Genomic DNA, 21487 nt, shown 5'->3' with positions numbered 1-21487 from the left:
TTGAATTTCAAAACAAAAATGGTATACAAATTGAATAAAAGCTATTTTTAGTGAAATTAACTCGGTATTTACGTTAATTAGGGTGGAAAATCATCAAAACTGTCCCCACTTAACCTTACGATAACAGAACTCTAATATTTTAATTTTGTAACGTTTTAAATAAGATACGAAAACAGAACTCTAATATTTTAACTTTAATTTTGTAACGTTTTGAATAAGATTTAACAGTTAAAATTAAAGTATGGTCTTGTTGTGGATATATTTTATTTTGTTTTCAAAGCGTTCTATTACGTTTTTTCATCTAATTTCTCCTAATTTATTAAGATTTGCACAATAGTGAAACTTAAAATTCCCAACTTAGTGATGTGAGCTTAAATTATTTAAAAACTGGATAGAAAAAAAAGTATTAAAAGAACGATGATTGCTTTATGAAAGTTTTAATACCGAGAATTTAAGTAACCATATAATTGTAGGGCTCTCTATACATCCTGAATATTAACTTATGAAGATTAACCATCTCTCTTAAAAAATCATCTTCGAATAAATCTTCAAAAATCATGGTTGAATAATTCTGATATTGTTGATTCAGAATTTTCTTTCTTTTTATTTATACGAAGAATTTCAAAAAGTATTATAATATAAAAGTTAAGGATTCTCTATAAAATTCAATTTAGTTTTTAAAAAAATACGTCAGCTTTGAGAAAACCTTGGCGATTAGTTGCTTAACTATTCAATGATAATCAATCTATCTTAGGTGCTATAAAACTAAAGTAGTTCAAGCTTTAAAGTTTTTTAATAGTTTGATAGAAGTTTTACTTATTTGTTGAATAGAAGTACTGAGCATTTAAATTTTAACAGAAAATCGATATGGTAGATTTGTCGTTCTTATTGATAAATTCTGCATTTTTGTAATAATTGTAAATTTAACCCAGAAGACAAGGCAACTCCTAGCACACGTTCGATTTCGTGAAAAACTAAAAGTATTAAGAAAGTTAAGGATCCTCTGTAAAATTTAACTGAGTATTTTTTTAAAAAAGTACGTCAGCTTTGAGAAAATTTTAATGCAAAGAATGTCAGAGGAGTGGGGGAGAAACAGGATGTCCAGTTGCCCATGGAGATAAGAGTTTTGACCTTTTAACCTTTTTTCTTTAGAACTCTTCCCTACCCCACATTCCAAGAACTGTAATTAGCAATGCAAAGGGGAATCGAATAATTTTGAAGGAATAAGAAAAGCTATCGTATCTCCGTGAAAGTTTCTAATGTATTTCTCCAGTAACAGTAATTTGGAAACAAAATCCCTTACATTATATTCGGAAAGAAAAATGTACATGTTAAAATTGAAACAAAGCTTAAATTACTAAAATTTCGGTGCATCAGATACGTTTATTTCACGCGTAAATAAAAAACAGAAATAAAATTTTGTACATTTATAAAATACGAAAGAAAATTCGCAACAAAAATAATATGAAAAATAAGTGTTGAAAATCATAAATGAAAAGAAACAAAATAAATACATTAAATCTTGTGCGATTAAAAGAAAGAATCTTTATTAAGGATATTTCCGAAGTACTTACCAAATTGTTACAATAGGTTACAATTTGAATGAAATTAACTAAATAATAGACATTTGTAATAAAATGTAAGAATACTTTTTATATTTAAGCTATAATAAATCTCTATTTTAAAAGTAATATTTATTATATTATTGAATAGTTGTGTTTTGTATATGTATTGTATTTCTTATAACAGATTATTTTAATGAGTTTACGAGAATAATTTTTAAGGATGAATAAGAGATAGATAATTTAGTTTTGTTTTCTGAAAGATATATTTTAGCAACTTAAAAAAAGAAATCTTTAAAAATGTAAAAATATTGATTATTCAATACACTCAAAGAAACGTAGAATCACAGTTAGGTTCACCAAAATTTTAAAAACAACGTCAACAAAAGGGGAAGAAAAACGGGAATAAAAGTCTTCTTCTTCTTCTTCTTCTTCTTCTTCTTCTTCTTCTTCATGCTTGAGCTTGTCAGATATGTGGCACCTCTGCACATGTTGCATTTTGTACCATACTCCAAGCCCAATTTTTCCTAGTTCCATTGTCTCGGGTCGCCTACTTTATTAATATAGTCTGACAGTCCCTTAATGGAATTAAGGTGAAGCTCTTTAGGATATGGATTGCCTAAGGTAGTGAGGCGCGTAAGGGCGAGGGCATCACATTCGTATAGGATGTGATGTGCTGATTCTACTTCTTCACGGCATTTCCGACATATTGGTTCTTGTTCGAAAAGTCCCAATCTATGTAGATGTTTCCTGAAATGATAATGCCCAGTGATGAAGCCTACAATTGTTTGAATCTTCAATCTTGGGAGCCTAAGAATTTCAGAAGCAATTTTTGCAGAAGGGCTGCTGATCATGCTTTTAGCATGTTTTTGTCCAGGAGAATTGCGCCAAACTTTGTTCATCTCCTGTTTTTCCCATTTTAGGACAGCCTTCTTTGTAGTCTTCATATTGATTCCACAGAAGGGTTCCGTTCCTATTGGATTGAAAGAGGATCCCTGTTTTGCGAGTTCATCAGCTCTTTCATTACCATCAATTCCCATATGCCCTGGTACCCAAATAAGAATGATTTTATTCCTTTTTGCCAGTTCTATTAGGAGATTCTTGCATTCCAGAACAATTTTTGATTTTACTTGAAATGAGTAAAGAGCCATCAAGGCTGCTTGACTGTCGCTGAAAATAAGAATCCGCTTACCATGGTAGCCTTTCTTAATATTTATCTGCAGACAGTTTACAATAGCAAGTACCTCCGCCTGAAAGACAGTAGCATACTCCCCAAGACCTTCAAAAAGGTTGAATCTTGGTGACAAGCCACAGACACCCAGTCCTGAGAGGTTACCTTTCTTTGATCCATCGGTATACCAGATTAGATCATCATTTTTTGTATCGATCGTGTTGTTATCCCATTCTTCTCTGGTAGGAAAAACTACTTCAAATGGTCTTTCAAACACGTACTTTCTCTCCATGCAGTCAGAAGGCATAAGGAGAGTTGGATGGTAAATTTTCTTAGTAATACTGGTATGACCTCCAGAAGAGGGCTTGTCATACCATTGATATTGCAATTTCATTCTATATGCAGTCATTCTGGCAGAGCTGCACATGAAGATATCTAAAGGAGTCAGGTCCAGAATTGCCTCAAGTGCTCTGGTAGGGGCCGTGGACATTGCACCTGTGATACACAAGCAGGCTAGTCTTTGCAGACTTCCCAGCTTATCCTTCACAGTTTTCTGTTCCACTTTACACCACCATATCACTGAAGCATATGTGAAAGCAGGCCTGACAATTGCTGTGTACATCCAAAACATCATTTTTGGTTGTAATCCCCAGTTTTTACCAAGCATGCGTCTGCACATCATTATGCATTTTTTTGCTTGATTGATTTTGTAATCAACATGTTTATTCCAGGTGAGTTTTTGGTCAAGAATTAAGCCTAAAAATTTCACCTCAGAGGCAATATTGATTTCAACGTTAAAAAGTTTTGGGATAAAAAAGCCTTCCCTTTTTATTTTACGAGTGAATGGTACTAGATTGGTCTTCTGTGGATTTATGTCCAGATTCCTATCCCTGCACCATTTGCTTACATAACTTAGAGCGTTTTGCATAAGTTGGCAAGTTATGTGAAAATCTTTGCCAAGGATGAGTATGACAATGTCATCCGCATATCCCTGGGTATAGTAGCCTGTATTATTTAGATGTTTGATTAGGCTATTTACAACCAGATTCCAAAGTAATGGTGATAGTACACCTCCTTGTGGACAGCCTCTGGTTGTTTTCTTTTCTAATGTCTCGTTGAAGATATTCATTTGAATGGCTCTATCCATAAGTAGGGACTTAATCCATAAACATAAAGTTTGGTCTATCCCTGTTTCCCTTAAGGCATTAAGGATGGATGGGTGAGAGGTATTATCAAAAGCACCCTGAATATCTAGGAAGGTGGCCAATGCAATTTCCTTTCTCTCCAGGGTGTCTTCAATCTTAGATACTAGCTTGTGTAAGGCTGTCTCTGTAGATTTACCAGGTTGGTAGGCAAACTGTAGATTATGCAAGGGGTTATTGCTACCCAGGTAATCCCTAATATGCCTATCAATAATTTTCTCCATAATTTTAAGAAAGAATGAAGATAAGCTAATTGGTCTGAAAGACTTAGCCTGGTCATAGTTACTTTTGCCAGGTTTAGGAATGTAAACAATCCTGGTCTTTTGCCATAGCTTTGGAATATGTCCCAGTGCCAGACTGGCTCTGTAAATTCTGGTTAACACAGGGATGATAGGGTCTCCTGCCTTTTGGATCATTACAGGAATGATTCCATCAGGTCCAGGGCTTTTAAGTGGTTTGAAGGTGGAGATAGCCCACCTGACATTGTTTTGATTGATAACGTTCTTAGCATAGGTCCATTGATTTCTTTGTATTCTTTTTACAGATCCAATGAAATGCTGTCCTTCATTGCTATCCATATCAATGGCTCCTGGAAAGTGAGTTTTGGCCATAACTTCCATTATCTCCTTTCCAGTGGTAGCAAAGTTGCCATCCTCATCCTTTAAGGTGCCAACCATTATGGGTTCATCCCTTCTAAGGATTCTCTGGAGTCTAGCTCCTTCAGAGATAGAATTTACCTCTTCACAGAACTTTCTCCAGGATTCTTGTTTGCTTTTCCTGACATTTTTGTTATAGTTGGTGAGGGCTCTTTTATAATTGTCCCACTCACCATGTTTCTTTGCTTTATTAAAGAGTTTTCTAACATTTGCCCTTTCAGTTTCCAAGGAGTTGTTCCACCAAGGACATTGGGGCTTTGCTCTTTTGGTACGTATTGGGCAATTTTTATTGTATGAACCTAGAATTTCGTTCTGCAGAGTTTCTGCTGCAATTTCTAGATCATAATTATCTCTAATATAATTTTCTCCCAGTTGAGTCAGCCCCATGATATCATCTTGGAATTTCTTCCAATTTGTTCTCATGGGGTCTCTGAAGCAGCGGTCAATATTTATATTGGAGTTTATTTCAAAATGGATATTTTGATGGTCGGAACCTGATGGTCTCCCATCTACTTTCCATTTCGTGATATTTTTACTAATAGCCGGTGTTGCTATAGTAATGTCAATTACTTCAGAACGATTAGAAGTTATAAAGGTAGGGTCATTGCCTTTATTCAAAATATCTAAATTGTAATTAAGAATAAATTCTAAAAGACATTCACCTCTTTTATTTGTGTCTGTGCTGCCCCATACAGTATGGTGAGCATTGCAGTCCAGCCCTAAGACTACCTGCAAGCTGTTTTCTGCACAAAACTGCAGGAGTTTGTGCAGTGTTTGGTCAGGTGGAGCCTTCTCTTCATAGGGTAGGTAGACTGAGCAAAAAACAATTTCTCGGTCTCTTCCCTCTATGTTGAGTCTGACTTTCACTGCTGTTAAATCCCTATGAATAAAATCTGTTAGAGGTAGAACCTTAATATCTTTATCTATTAGGATACATGTTCTAGCTTCACTATTAAGATTATAAATGAGCTTACCTTTTGTTCCTTTGAGGCCACTGATTTTTCCCCTGACAAGCCAAGGTTCTTGGATCAGGGCCAGGTGAAAATCCTCATCAAGAAATTTCTTGGTGAGGTTTGTGGTGCCACTTCTACTGTGGTGGATGTTGGCTTGAAGAACCTTCACCCCCATCGTTTTTGGAAGGTTTGTCTAGGACTTTGGCTTGAACTTGGTGAAGTCCGATATAAAATTTATATCCCCTTTTGCCAAGTGTAGCCGCGTCCAGTTCAGGCACGCTAAGGACGATGGTCTGTCCTGATGGTTCATTCTTCCGATGAAGTATGTTCCATTCAGTTGGAGTAAGCCCACCATTTTGTGCCTCAATCTTTCTCAGAACCTCTTTGGACTCCAGTTTACTACAGACTTTCGGCAGTTTAGCAATGATCTTAGTAGTTCTGACAAGTTTCCTTGCCTCTCCTACCAAGAGAGTTTGCTCCTGCCATGGGTTTATCTCAACTACAATCTGTTCCAGCCACTTAGAGCTCCCCAGATCTGCACAATTGATGATAAGTGCCCCATTTTCTAGTCTGCAAGAAAGAAAAGTGGGGACAAAACCCTCTTCATTTCTAGAAATTTTTTCAGTTATCAAGAACTCAAGGTCTAGGGCCTGTTCTTCGGATAAGCGCTCAAGAGGATGTCCTTCAAGAATCACAGCCATTTTAACTGCGGTTAGAGCTTCCTTAAAGGTTATACCTTCAGGTCCTTCTTTCCTGGCAGCCTTTGGGGCTACATCTTGTTCCATCCTTTGGCTTTGTCTTTTCTCGCCTCTCTGCTTTGGTTTGGGTTTTTCTACCCAGGTACCCTCAGCCATCTTCTTTTCTCGGGCAAGTTTCTTTTTCTGTGCACCAGATAGTCTTTTTTTAAGTTTGATCCCATCCATGGAGGCAGTCATGCTATTAATAGCTTCCTGCCCCACTTGAGATGTTGATTGGGTAGAGGTCATTTCTACCTCTTTTGATGAAGGGTTCATTTTATCTCCTTCAGTTGGTTTTTCCCTAGTTTCCTTTTCTTTTGCAGAAAGGTCTACTTTGGGATTTTCACCTGCAAATGCAGTAATTTGAGTTGTATTTTTGTCATTTTCAGCCATAAATTACCTCAAATAAAAAGCTCAGGTAAAGAAAGTCAGCCCAGCATTGCCTGAGTTACTGGGTAAGGCAATTACTCTAGATGTTCGCCAGTCAAACTAGAGGCTCCGTTAAGACACTATAACCGCAGTGCCATTCACCCAAGGCACGGGTCGCGTAACACCTGGGTTACGGGAGTTGGTTCGCGACCTCCTATTTGTTATTCAGAGGCTATCCTGTCAGAATAAAAGTCTTAAAACTATACGATATGATTTGAGCCCGTGATCCTGAATAAAATGTAATTGAATATCCACCTGAATGTTATCAGATAATTTTTAACAAAAATAAATTAATATTGAGTAATTTATTTGATATTTATTTGAAAATTTTTTTTTATATTTAAATCTAGCATTTCCCATACTGGCTTTATCTAATGAATATACGTTTTTCTTGTATAATGGTAAAAATTAGTTTCCTGTTCTTTTTTCTTTTTTTTTTCTTCTTCTTTTTTTTTTTTTTTTTTTGTCTTGTTTCGTATTATTCAAAAATGTATGCTTAACTGATAAATTTAAGAAATTCTTTCAACAAATGAGTATAACTTATTAATTAAATTTACAGTGCAAAAAGACATATCTAAAATTAAAATGGATAAAGAAAGTAAAATACTGATATTCAATATTGAGACATAGCAAAATGACAATTTTCTTTTCCCCACCAAACGGGTTTAAATGATTTTTTTGTATTTCTTTTCTTTTACTTATTTTTGTTTACAGTACGCCAAAAACAATTGACCACACTGAATAACTTTTAATCCAATCATCGGATGTTAGACTCAATCTTAATGAATCGAGGGGGTAACCTCACATATGCTATTTAATTCCTTTTAAGTGATATTTTAATTTACGAAGTAGAAAAAATGTGAGAATGAAGCTGATTTTTCTTTTGCCTTGCTCTAAAAAGTATACTTGGTTATTTGATGGTACAATATCAAATTCAGTCTCTAAAAGAACTCTCAATCTGAAACAGTCGAGAAATGCAATTGTATGTTCAAACATTAAATTACATAGAATGAATAGATTTAACATTATTCTAAATACTTTTCTATAATGCATGCATTAAAAATGTGAATTAAAAACAGTTAATGTATTTATCAGCAGCGACTTTATTGTAATAATTAACATCTTTCAGCAAATATCGTTATTTTACTATGCATTATTAAATCACTTTCATGTGTGCATGGGTGCATATGATGCAGTTGAAATTTTGACAGCTTTACGACTACATAGAGCTCTCATACCTCTACTGCAACTCTGTATCTGACCATTTTTATCCAAATTTATCATATTATCATCAGAATGAACTAACCATCAAACGAAATTCTTCACCTTTCTGACTAGCTAAAGCACCCAAATTTCAACTGCAGCTATTTCTGGAGGATAGTGCAAGTTTCTATCATTTCTTTACCACATTAAACAGATATTATCGCCACAGAGAATTTATTGTCATTTAAATTTCCGACCATTTCCTAAATAGCTATATTGCACAAATTTTAACTGAAGCTATGCTCTGAATGATATCACTAGTTGCAATCGCTTTTCCGCCGCTACTAGAAGAATTTATTGTCGTAATGTTACAAAATATAATTTATGATCAATAACAGTTTCAAATTATTTCTTGACAGCAGAAATGTCGCTATTTTACCTCCAAATAAAATGTTTCGTTAATTGTTATTTCAACCACTTTCTGACTGGATAGAGTGTCGTGTCAACTGCAGCTCCGATCGCGCTGACGATGTAAGTTTCAAGGTTAGAAAGTTACATGTAGTATCGTCGGAACACACCGGAACAACGTTCCGGAGCTATAATCCGAATATTAAATGTATTTATTGTATTCATATAAGTCTTTATTTTCCTCCAAGGAAGGTTTATTCAGCTAAAGATCTAAGTAGTATTTGCTATATTTCTTCCCTTAAATAGTTAAGTTCTAACTACACCATTCTAATTGAAACATGGGGAAATCTTGAAACACCTCTAAAATTATGATTTTAGTGGTGTTTCAAGATTTCTTGATAGAATTGACGGAATCGTAAAATAAGTACTTCTAGAAAAATGACAGAAGGTATTGGTACTAGTCAAACAATATATAATTTAATAAGGTATTTATTTTCTCAAAGAAGTTCATCTTTTGTTTTCATGAAGAAAAAAAAAGGAAATTTGAACTCCATAATTTGCTTACTTGAGGACAAAGACTGAAAAAATATATCCGTGGGTTGCTGTAATCACTGCCCTAAATGTATACTTTTAGAATCCTTGCCAAAAAAGAAATCAAAATTACAATATATACTTACACAATTACAGAAAAAAAAAAACATAATTTAAATCAAGCAAATCACTATTTAGAAAGGCTGGATTGAAAACATTAAAATATGTCTGATTTGACTGATGAAACCTTAGGGATGCTTCTGATAATCTATTTAGATCCACTAGATATCCACTAGAGAAATGCAGTTTTAAAAATATTTGATATTTATTATAAACTAGCTGAATATTCGTTCTCTGTAAGGGGTGACAAAAAAATCTACATAAAACTAAACAATTTTATCTTAATAGTACAAAATCCTTCACAAAACTGAAAGACACATACCAATATAATTAATAAAGGTATAATTAATAGTTAATTAATAATTCAATTTTATTTTTCTTATTTTTTGTTCTTGTCGATACTTTTACGATTAGATTAAAAAAGCACGTTTTTAGTAGTCTAAAGTTTAATTTTTATCAATGGAAAGGGTTGAAACGACGAAAAAATTCCATTTTCCAAATCGTTCTTACCATTCTTAACCTCAACGATAGAATTAAAATTTGATCTTTTAAAAATTTTTGGGATTGGGGCAAAATTTGCCCCTTTCATCAACAGTCCAAATTTCAGGACAATTGAACAGACGGTACCGGAGTTATAAGAGAAATAGACCGAAACACACACAGACTAACTCTTCACTTAATTATTATAGTAGATGCAGTTTATACAGGGGAAAGCAGGCGAGAAAACTAATTCTTGCATCGGATTCAAAAAGGCTTAGATCTGTCTCTGTAAAATACTAATACATTATCACAAAACATATTAAATTTCTTTTTCTCAAACTGGTAACAAAAATCTGATACAAATTGAACCATAAATTGGGCAGAAATGAAAGATTCAAAGCGGGGAATTCCTATAAACAAGAAAAAGTTGTTTTATATTTTTGTTTTAATTTTGTTTCATAATTTACCAGGTAACATAATAATTAGAAGCTAAATTTTAGATTAAATATTAATTAATGCGGGGGAAAGATGCGTTTCATTAGTGGAGGTCCACAAGAAATATATTACTATTTTAGTCAATATAAATTGTTATTATTATTATTTTAGCTTCTGCATACTGCTGCAATTTTTTCTACTTCGTTACTCTCGATCTTTTTTTCATGCTTATTCTTTTAGTCTTTAAACCTAAACAATCCTAAATAAACTGCAAAAGCAGCTCTGGATTTTGGCAAGCGCAGCGAACAGGGGTTAAAAATTTCTAGAAATTATTAAAACTTGAAACTTCTAATCCATAACTTATTCACTGAAACTTTAAAAGTATTATTATCATTCTTCACATGAAATTGAATTTCTCAGATATGAGAATTTGCCTCATGTTTTGTGATGAATTAAACATGATTTTCAAAAAAATTTAAGGGCAATAAGGTTTATTAGACAACGGTCAGCCCATTTTTTTAACAGTTTCTTTACATCTTGATAGTAGACGAAAATTATCAAAATTAATGCGTTATTCTCAATTTTTTTTTAAAATCCCAGATAATGCAGAATTGGAATAAACTCTTAAATATTAAAAAAAAAAAAAAAAAAAAAAAAAACTAGACCACAAACTCTTTTTATTTTCCAGAAATAGTTGCTTTTCTTCATATTAACGTTTTGTGCCTTTTTTAGAATAAACATAGAGGATGCTGGCTGAAAGTGAGTTAAGTTTAACCGAACGTGACTGTTATGACTGACTGTTGCAATTTTACAGTTTCGAAAATAGCATATTATTTGCAAAGAGTTTACAGAGCTTTCGAAAAACAGCCTTTTAACGTTATACTTTTGCATAATTGTTCTAATTAAAAAAATATAAGTACCCGTAAACTTCGTAAAATCATGAAACTTAAAAGAAGTTTAAAACTCAAAATTTAGAATGTTTTTTTAATACAAATTTATAATTTTAAATTTCCTGGTACTTTTTTAAATAATAACAAATTGGACATATATTGTAATGGTTACGTATAGTTTTATGTTATGTAATATTATAAAATTTCATATTATGAGCATAAACGGAGCTTCTATCTGAAGGTAAAGAGATAGATAAAAAAGTATTTCAAAAATAACATATTATAAGAAAATAATTTGAAATAATTTTTTCCCTCGAACTCTGCAGAATCAGAATATGAATAAATTTTTAGTGCTTTACAAATTTGAACGTTTTATAATGTAAAAATTATTTTATTTAAAAATTTGCAAGTCGTACAAATTTGACAGTTAGTTCTAATATATATTTTTTTTTTCATTTTATATTCTTATAGAAAATCTGTATGCGGAGAATTCTTTGAAGAAATCTCGAGCTCATTCTCTCACAAAAATTGTCCGGAATAAAATTTTGCAAAAATAACATTTACGAAAATAAAGCAAAATAATATCAATTTCATAAATAGAATTAAACAATAAATGTAAACTTCTATTATTTATTTCGTAGTTTCATTTATTTTTTCATAAATTGTTGTTCCAAAGGAGCAAAAGCAATTGTAATACTAAATCTATCTAACACCTTCAATTTAATCTTCAAATCACCTTCAATTTAATTCAAGGCAGGTAATAAAAATCGCTCGCTTTTTGAAAATAAAATCATCAAAATTTGCCTATTTAAGACACATACTTTTGTGTAGGTCTTGAAACAGGCAACCCAAGTTTAAACCATACCATGTTTAAATATATAATTCTTCATGAAGGAAAAAATGCTTTTAAAGAAATGTCTCAACGCCATCTATCGCCTAAGTTTACTTATACACAAAATCTGGTAGCCAAGCACAAAATAAATAGGAATTTTAGATAGGTAGTGTCGTAGCGCCATCTATGGTTCGCATTTACATTTATAGGGGTAAAGCTTAAATTTACTTAGTTGTTTTCAAAGAGGTTAATTTAGTTTTTTTTATTTGACATTTATTGATTGCAGTCTTTATTCTCTTCACGATTTGTACAGTTCTTAAATTAAACAAAAATTAAGATAAAAAGTAAATATCATCAGTCTTTCTCACCCAGTTGTGGTAGAATTACAATAATTTAAATGAAAAAAAAAATGTTATGATCAAAATTACACAGAAATTAACTAACTACGCACAGTTATTGGCAGAATTTTGGAAATTACATCTATTTTTTTAAATTTTCATTTTATAATATTCAAGCAAACTTTTTTTTCCAATAAAGTAGACATTTTAAAGGTTTTCTTGAACCTGACATTTTACTATTTATTTTTTAAAAAAATCATAAAATAATTTATTCAAAAAATATTTAAATTTTATGTATGAAACTGATATCGACTTGTATTAAGTTTCTTGAATAAATTTAATAGAAAATATTAGTCGCAAAATTTGATAGGTATAAATCTATAAATAAAATTAATACATCCGTTTCTGAGGTATCGAACTTCAGACCTTTCACATACTAGCGCGGCATTGTACCCACTATACACTTTATTTTCCAGTGAAAGATAGCTTACAAAAAATTAAATCGTTATTACGCACTTTTAAATATTTATAGATATTTCTTGAAATTTTTATTTATCATCGTTGATATGTAGTAACTTGTACTAACTTTTCGATTTAAGGGGAAAAAAAGAAGATAAAATTTTTTATTTTTTTTCACGCCTTAAGATATAAATAAAAATGTTTGCTGTGTCAAAAATTGATGCAAAAAATCCTAGTCTTTAAACAATATCTGATTCTTCGAACCTATTTCATATCTATATACTTTGTTTAATTTTACGTTTTTATATGCTGCATAATTGATATTTACGACAGAAAATTCAGTTCCCTTTAAAGAAGAAAAATCAATAAAAATTATAATTTGTTTTAAATTTCAAGTATGAATATAAACTAGGCTACGTTTAAATATATACAAAAACATTATATATTCGAATTATAACTTGTTCATATATAATATTGTATTAAGATTACTGTTAAGATTTTTTTATTATCAAACAATTTTTCTAATAGTAAATTATAAAAATGATCAAAACAAAAATAGAAATCATGGTTTTTTTTATTTCTTTTTTTTATAAACTGAAATAGTAACTGGACTCCGTTATATTTGATCAAAAATAACAGTAATATTATTCACAGTGGAGCAGCTTGAATTTAGAAGCAACGAAAATACTTCCATTTGCAGGGTACGATATGAAGCTGGAGCATCGACCGGCATTATTCACTGGTATTTCAGTATGTTTTTTGGAGCAGTGAAAATACCTGTGGCATTTGGAACAGCTAGAGTAGCAGTGATAATTGTCACAGTGACAGTAGCAGTGAAATTTGTCACAGTGAAAGTAGCAGTGAAATTTGTCACTATGACAGTAGCAGTGAAATCTGTCACAGTCACAGTAGCAGTGATTTTTGTCACAGTGACAGTAACAGTGACTTGTCACAGTGACTGGAGCAGTCACTGTGACAACTTTTTGGTTGGAACAGGCTGTCACAGTGACTGCTCCAGTCACTGTGACAATTCACTGTTACGTTACTTTTGACCCATCTCTACTCATCACCGGAAGAAAAAGATCGCCTCCACACCTACGGTGGAAGAAATCACACCTGAATCGTTTACAACTGCAGCCCCTGAAATCGTCGAGACACCAGCTGAAAATAATGAACATATAGAAATCCTACAAACCATCAGTAGAAATTTGAAAGCTCTCGTCCGAGAACTTGCTCAGAAATCGAGATCTCGGATCTCCAAAAAGAACTAGCAGACTTAGAGCAACGGCCAATCAGAATTGAACATCTGAGTAAGAGGCGCGGCCAGGAACTCAAGCTCCTTCCCCTCTACCTAATCGTTCTACCAGATAGCGGAAAACACCGAGATATCTTCAACAGATCTCGGCTAAACCTCGACACGACTTAACATCTCGACTAAACCTAGAGGCGTTACTTTTCTTAATTACAGTCCATAGAAAGTGGACAAGGAAATTGAAAATTTAAAAAGTATATGAACCAAGAAAATGTAACCAAACAATCTACAACATTTCTGCAATTTATCTATACATAATAATAAAAGCGGCTGTGTGTGTGTGTGTGTGTGTGTCTGTAATCACAATATATCGCCCCAGAAGCCTCGCCCAGGCACGAAACTCGGCACATAATTGTGTTTTGACATAATGAAGAAGTATTTTTTTTCTTTTTCAAAAATTTGGATTAGTTATTTAGTTATCAGTCATTTTGTAAGTCTATGCTTTTCGTCTGCTTTTTCGTCTTCAAAGAGCCATATTCAAAAAACTATTAAAAAATGCATATACTTTTCCCCACTCTTATAAATGTATGCTAATGCGAACCTTACAATTGAAATATTAATTTTCGACAACTTAAACCAATAATATACGAAGGAATTAATAATTTAATTGTAAAGTTCGCATTAGTCACGCTCTATTTTTTTTCTTAAGCGAAGACGATAATTTTTGTAGCGATATTCGCGATCGCAACGAACTATAGGGGGCGTTGTTGTATGAGACGCATACCTGCGATTTCTATATGAACCGTCATTCAGTTACTCTGGAGACGTCGTTAATGTAGCGTGTAGCATTGCAACGTTCCTTCTTTAATGTGGCTTATTAAATTTAAAAAAGAAAAATGCTTGATCTTCTTTCTTGTACAACCGAAAACAAAATGGTGTTTTTTTTTATTAGAGAAGGAACATCCAAAACACATCGGAAAAATATTTGTACATTAACAGAAAAAAATATGTATATTCTTATAAGAGTTAAAACCTAATGCCCGAGAAATAGTATTACTAAATTTAATGATATAACATGAAAGGCCCTTTTAAACTTTACATTCTATAGTTTTAAAAATCATATTACCTCAAAAATTAAAATGAACAAAAAGTATACATAAGCCTCATAATTTTATGAAATTTAATTTTGTAAACAAAGTTTTTTGACAACAATTTTTATCAAACAATTTCAAGTTTCAATAAAAATCATTATTTAGAAACTAAGAAACGTAAAACAAAGAATGCTGACGAAACAAAAACAAATAAACAATTCTTTTTTGTCGCCATTTTTAGTGCTACAAAAATTCGTCTTTGGGATTTGCCAAAAACAAAACAAGATGCAATTTTATTTTTTCAGGAGGGAAATATTTTACCGAAAAAACGAAAATGTACCAATTCCCACAACATGAAACTTTATCTTGGTAAACGTACGTTTTGGAAATGTTATTTCATTTGGAATCTTATTCATCAGAGTTCATATGGCGATATGATTGTTTTGAATCTATGCTAAACTCTATATCGGCTCATTTTCCACCGAAATCCAATTAACTATTTTGATTTTAAATAAAGTGTTTTATTTTATGAATTGTCGCAAAAATTTTAGGGGAAATTGGCGGCACTTAAAAACCGCCAAATCTGTAGCGGCGGTGGCCGTAATACGTTAGTACCGAATTTGAACATCAGTAGTCGTAAACCTAAAATTGGGTTGGCTGTTCAACGACGGATATTACTAAAATAAAATAGTTTCAAGGTCTTTATTACCACAATACCAATAACACCTATAGCCACAATTGATTAAGCGTCATTTGTATCAAGAACTGCTGAACTTTTCTTTCGTGTTTTATGTCTTTGGGTATCAGATTAGTACCGAATCATAGTTGGTAAACAGCGTTCCAAAAAAAAAAAAAAAACGGAAACAGTTTTATATTTAACATTCGATTTCTCAAAATCTATTCATCCGATTTCGCTCAAATTTCTTATCCTGCCATGTAAAATTAGATACTTTAAAATAATGCAAGAAATCGCAAGTCTTAAGATTCAACAATTTTCCGATTATTGCTAAATAAAGTAATGAAACATAATAAATATTTACAGCAATTTATTTTTTGTGGAAGATTATCTTTGGATGAACGAATTTTATAATTCTGTGAAAAAGCTTTTAAATTCGTTAAAAAAGTTCTCGAGATATGGCGCAGTACGCAAAAAGTAAAACTAACATAAAGTTGTCAAAAACTTTTGACCGCTCTCCTGTCCAAACTGCGGCTAACCCTTATATTTTAATGGTCATAAATAAGATTCCGTCCAAAAAAAGATACATTTAGTGAGAGAAAGCAAGCTTTTGTGACTGATTTCGCAACTTTAAATATCGTCTGCACTAATCAATTAGCGTGTTTGAGGTCATCCCCTCGAACCATTAAGACAGTGTCCTAGACCGTAAGGATCCGATCATTAGATCAAAAGTTATTCAGGGTGGTCCGTTAGGTTGCACTGTGCATTGTAAATTATTGTCGTGCTTCAAAAATAATAACACTCATTGAACAACTTGCTAGCTATTCCATATTCAATTTGTTTTCATTTTTGTCGTTTTAGGTTACAATTCGAAGAATTCTCTTCTACAACCCACACTGGTACACACATAGACGCTCCAGCTCATAACATCAAAGGCGAGATAACAGTCGAGCAAATTCGTCTCGAAGACCTGTTCGCACCAGCTGCCGTAATCGACATAACTGCAAAGGCAGAAACTGATCCTGATGCTGAAGCTACCACGGAAGATCTACTGCGATGGGAGGCTGGTACTGGACAAAGCCTAAACGGTGCTATCATTCTATTAAAATCAGGTTGGGGGCGGAAATGGAACGACAGTCAGGCATTTTTTGGCAATCCTGATTATGGCACATTTCCGTTGCATTTTCCAGGAATCAGCGCTGATGCATGCCAGTGGTTAGTTGAAAATCGAAGCATCAAAGGAATTGGAACAGAAACAGCGTCTATCGACAAAGGTTCAACGACCACATTTCCAGCCCATGCTATTATTTTGGGGCATAAACTTTTCATTCTGGAAAATGTTGCCAACATAGATAAACTCCCAATTTATGGCGCCAATTTATTCGTATTACCAATGAAGGTAGGTAAAGGAAGTGGCGCCCCAACTAGAATAATTGCTTCAATTCCTGAAGTCATTTACAAAATGCGTATAAATGTCCGAGAAAACTAATAGTCAGATCAATTTTATTTGTTTTTTGTATTTTTACAAGTAACCCGTCTGTAATGGGGTCAACAAATATAGTTTATTTTCCTTCTTTGTGCTTCAATAAAAAAATAAAACACGGCTTTCCTAAGTTTTCTAATATAATATCTTTTTGTTCTGAATTTACAGAAATCTAACTCTTCGAATACGTAACTTACGCGAGAACTGATCGGTACGGTACGGTATGCCTGCAAAACAACTTACAGGGAGAGCAAAATACTCAGATATAGCAGAACATCATGTGTACCGAAATCCAGTACATGCGCATACGAAGCAAATTGACAGGAAGTACGTCATCTGTTAACTGGTTGTCGAACTATTCTACAAGTATGGTTACGAAACACTGTTTCCCGCCAACCACTATCTAATTCTTTTTTTCTATCTCAAAATGTGTTCAGAGTTAACCAACATTTATAATATAAAGATATTCTCAAAGAAATATCTTAATTAATACAGTACTGTTTATAAATAGTGCAAAAATGTTAAACAAACCAACAGTCAATAAAAAAAGAGAAAACTTTTCAACTCCCCCAAACTCCCGTATTGGTTAGGAGGAGATTAGGGTAGAAACCAGTTTCAAAACCCCTGCTGCTGTGCCCCTAAATGGTACTGTTTACTTTTTGCATAGGAACCACATCAATCCTTGTGAGACCGGTTTACATTATGTCTATTGAAGCTAGCTTTCTTCCCCTGTGTATATTCCTTGTAATTAGTACGAACTATACTAATATACAACTGTTAATTATTCAGTAATGCACTGTTAAGAAAGATGCAAGATTTCAGATAACATGTCTTGATGAGTACATGACGTTTGCAGCCATAGACAGTTTTCTTGGATAAAGTGTGGCAAAATATGATAATTCTCACTTCCAAACATGCGACTGACGTTCAATTTCACATGGCAGTTATAAACAAGTGAGTACTTGCAACTCGAGAATAAGTGAAGAGATTATGCCTAAACACGTGATTTAAATCAGATTTAATTGGATACGACAGAAGGTACGTCACTCTAGGTCCGAAATCGGCGTCAAGCGTGTGTCTCGAACCTGATTGATTTCTCAATCGGCAAGTGCCACGTCACTTGCAGTTATCCAATTGAAAAAAACAAAACTGTGTTTCTGTGAACGATCAAATTAAAAGCTTGCGACAACCAGTTAAGTTTTTTATATGTATCATAGCTGCAAATTCTTTCAGATTACTTTAAAGATTTTATTTTTTATATTTAACTTGGCTAAAGAAGTCATGTCCTTTTTCCTTTGTTATTTGGATTTAAAAATTTAATTCTTTAAATCTTAATTATTAAAATTTCTAAACCGTCATAAAAAATGGACAGTGATAAAAAATGATTGATACAACCATGGTTTGTTGAAATTCTGATTTAAAAAAAAAAAAAACTTTTTTTTGCCCCTAATTGTAATTTGGTTATCACTTAACTACACAATGAAGAAATCATCCCCGGAAAATGAAAAAGCTAGCAGTTAATACAATAATAAACATTAACACTGGAAGGTTTTTTTTTTGCACTTACCGGGGTGCCGCAAAGGACAAAAAATGTAGAAAGTGAAAGTAATTTATTTCGTTTTGTTTATTTATTGCCTATTTAATTATTCAATCGTAACTACTACTAAAACTCACATTTCAAATTACTCATATTTTAAAAAAAAAAAAATTATTAAAATTTTATTATTCATATTTTGAAAAAAAAACAAATAGCATCGTAAACTGAAAAGTCTTATCGCCTTTTTCCTTCTACTTCTTACGTAGCAGAGAAGTGGGAGCACTTAGTAATTACTCGTCGTTACGATTATATAGACAATAAAAATTATAGCTTGTATTGAATAAAAATTATAGCTTGTAGACAGAAACCGATTGCAGCCATGAAATCAGCTACTCGAAAATATCTAAAACCCGTACAAAAATTTCATGCAGCAGAAAACAAAACAACAACAAAAAACTGTTCCAAGTGTAATTTTTTAGATATCATTTATTAAAATAATAACATATTGCTTTTGCTACCACAAAAAAAAAATCTTCCTGGAAATGCGGAAAATCCGTAGCAATTGTATTCCATAACATTATCCTTTATTTAAACTTTCATTTAAATATATTTTTCTAGAAGTTATGAGTAAAAGCAGAAATTACCTTTTAAACAGCTTTTTTTAATTATTTGAATGTAGCATAACTTCCATTTTTTCTACATTTTTTTGACATGCAATATTTTTTATATTTAAAGTAGCTACGAATTTCATATCTTTCTATTTAATTCTTGGATTTATAAATATATCAAATAAGGTTCTATATATCAAATGAACCTTACTACAAAATTGTATAAGTATTTTTATAATTTTTCAAACTTTTAAAAGTTTAATTTTTAAAAATATTTGCAAACTTTTACTGTTCAAAATTAAATAGCTGTGCTCAGTAAAACATATTCCAGAGTTATTTAGTAGCCTTTTTTGTAAGTAACAATGTTGCCACGACTTTTTTAAATTTTTAAAAACTGTACGAACCTTGTTATTTTAAATGAAATCCCTAAAAAATCTCTTTATGTCTGAATTGGGCTCTTAACTTATTAATACTATAGAATGTACTGTAGAATGCACTATAGAATGTTAATTAGACCAAATCGATTTATCGTGCGAGGTACGACACAAACAGTGTAAATAAAAGCTCCCGTCGACTTATAAATATTTGAAAATTTGACTAAATATTTTCTTTTAATTTGTCTAAAAGCTTTCATTTGCAAAATAATAACCTCTTGACAAAAACTTTAAAGGTTACACAACAATTTTAAGTTATAAAAATGAGCATTTGATGATGAATATTAAGTATGTCTTAGCATAATAATAGATTTTATCGATTCGTATAAAAAATGAACAAAAAGTTTAATATTCTCGAACAATAGAACGTATAATATGCAAATTAAGTTCTTTATAGATCATTAAATTGCAACATGAAAGTTGTTTATAACAATCTGGCTGTTAGGTCTTAATAATAAATTAAAAAACATCCATATAATATTTTAAAAAGAATATGTATTCTTTTTCAGAAGCATTTTTATTTATGGTTTTTGGAGTGAAATTATCTTCTCTTTTGAATGCGTGTTAGAAAAAGGGTATGAATATGTCTTGTATGCATTCGTACTTGTTCTATTCACGTTCTTAGAAAATATGAAATCAAACCTCAACAAGTTGTGCTTTGAATTCAAAAAATTTTCTTTTTAATATTTAACAACCGCTTTGTTTTATAATCACAAGACTATATTTTGTCTTTTGGTTTGTTTTCCTTAAATGCTTGATACCCCTGGTGTCTTGACTGAAAGCTTAAATTTAGTGGACAAAAACCACAACTTCTAGTTATCGAACATAAAAGAAAAACCATCCTGCCAAAAAGAGAAAAAAAAGTTGTGCTCTTTAACGAAACTATTCCCACTGTCAAATCGCAAAATATCTTAATTTCGTTAGAAGCATCTAGTTTAATAGGAAAGATCATGTGAAATCAATAAATACAAGCAGCCTACTACAAATTCTTCTTCAAAACTCTAAAATTGAGACTAAAAGCTTACTTTACATCTCAAAGATCGGTCTCATCCTTATTTAAGCATCTTTAGACTAATGTAACACTTCCTCATCGCTTTTAGAAAGAAAAGAAGAAGAAGAAAAACTCAAAAGGTGTCAACATCGCGATCTCAACAATGATTTTTCAAAATCATTATGTTCCAACGCTTTATTGCAATTTACTTTAAAAAGCCATAAATTGAGATGCATTACAGGATTTAATGAAATTTTGAAAACTTGAAAAGAGACATAAAGCTCAGGCAAATGGATGTTCATTATTGTATCAAAGCATTTTCATCTAGAATACAAAACATTTAATTTTCCTTCTTACTCAAAGTAGCATTCCAGTTTCCAGGAAGTACGACCTTAAAGCTAAAATTTCAAGATAGGGATCAAAAAAGGATCATAAACTGCCTCAGCTGATGCTAAGATAACTACCACATATGAGTATGAATAAACTGCCTGAAGCCGTTGGATAATGATGATAATTTAAGGATGATAATGAGGATAATGCTGTATATTGCCTAGGCTTTATATCAATAATAAGCTAACATGAAATTATAATAAAAAAGACACAAATAAAGTCTATTCCAGTCACGTCCAGCATGGAGTTAGTTTAAACCTCAATCGAATTGATAAATCAGAAATAGTTCAAAACAAATTGCTTAAAAATATTATAGGTGCTCCGTAGTATCTTACCCACAAAGACATCAGAAATATCTTATAAATAGATGTTTTTAGAAATTATTTAAATAAACAAACTACGACTTTCTAAAAAAGTTCATAAGTCTCTGAGCCAGTCGGATTTAACAGTATATTAAACAAAGAACTAACTATAGTCTTGAAAAATTTACTTTCAAAAAAATTACTTGAAAAATTACTTTCCTATAGTTTACTTTCTCCTCTTGGGCGGAATCCTGTGAAAATTCTACGAGTAATTCTACCCCATCCCAATTTCTATTCATAGAATGCTTTCAAAAATA

At 32.0% G+C, this 21487-nt stretch overlaps 1 protein-coding gene across 1 annotated transcript; it reads left to right on the top strand.

Annotated features, from left to right (window-relative positions):
* Positions 1-16224: 16224 nt before the first annotated feature.
* On the top strand, positions 16225-17030 carry LOC107438392 (uncharacterized; the record flags this gene model as incomplete). Its single annotated transcript, XM_087162748.1, has 1 exon — positions 16225-17030. A coding segment is annotated over one exon (690 nt), but the record flags the coding sequence as incomplete, so codon positions are not given.
* Positions 17031-21487: the final 4457 nt, after the last annotated feature.

Source organism: Parasteatoda tepidariorum, chromosome 5 (assembly GCF_982258835.1).
Source record: "Parasteatoda tepidariorum strain Cologne lab strain chromosome 5, Ptep-v5.0, whole genome shotgun sequence".
NCBI classification, from domain to species: Eukaryota; Metazoa; Arthropoda; class Arachnida; order Araneae; family Theridiidae; genus Parasteatoda; species Parasteatoda tepidariorum.
The sequence above is the reverse complement of the archived record's forward strand: the minus strand, read 5'-3'. Positions and strand labels throughout refer to the sequence as shown.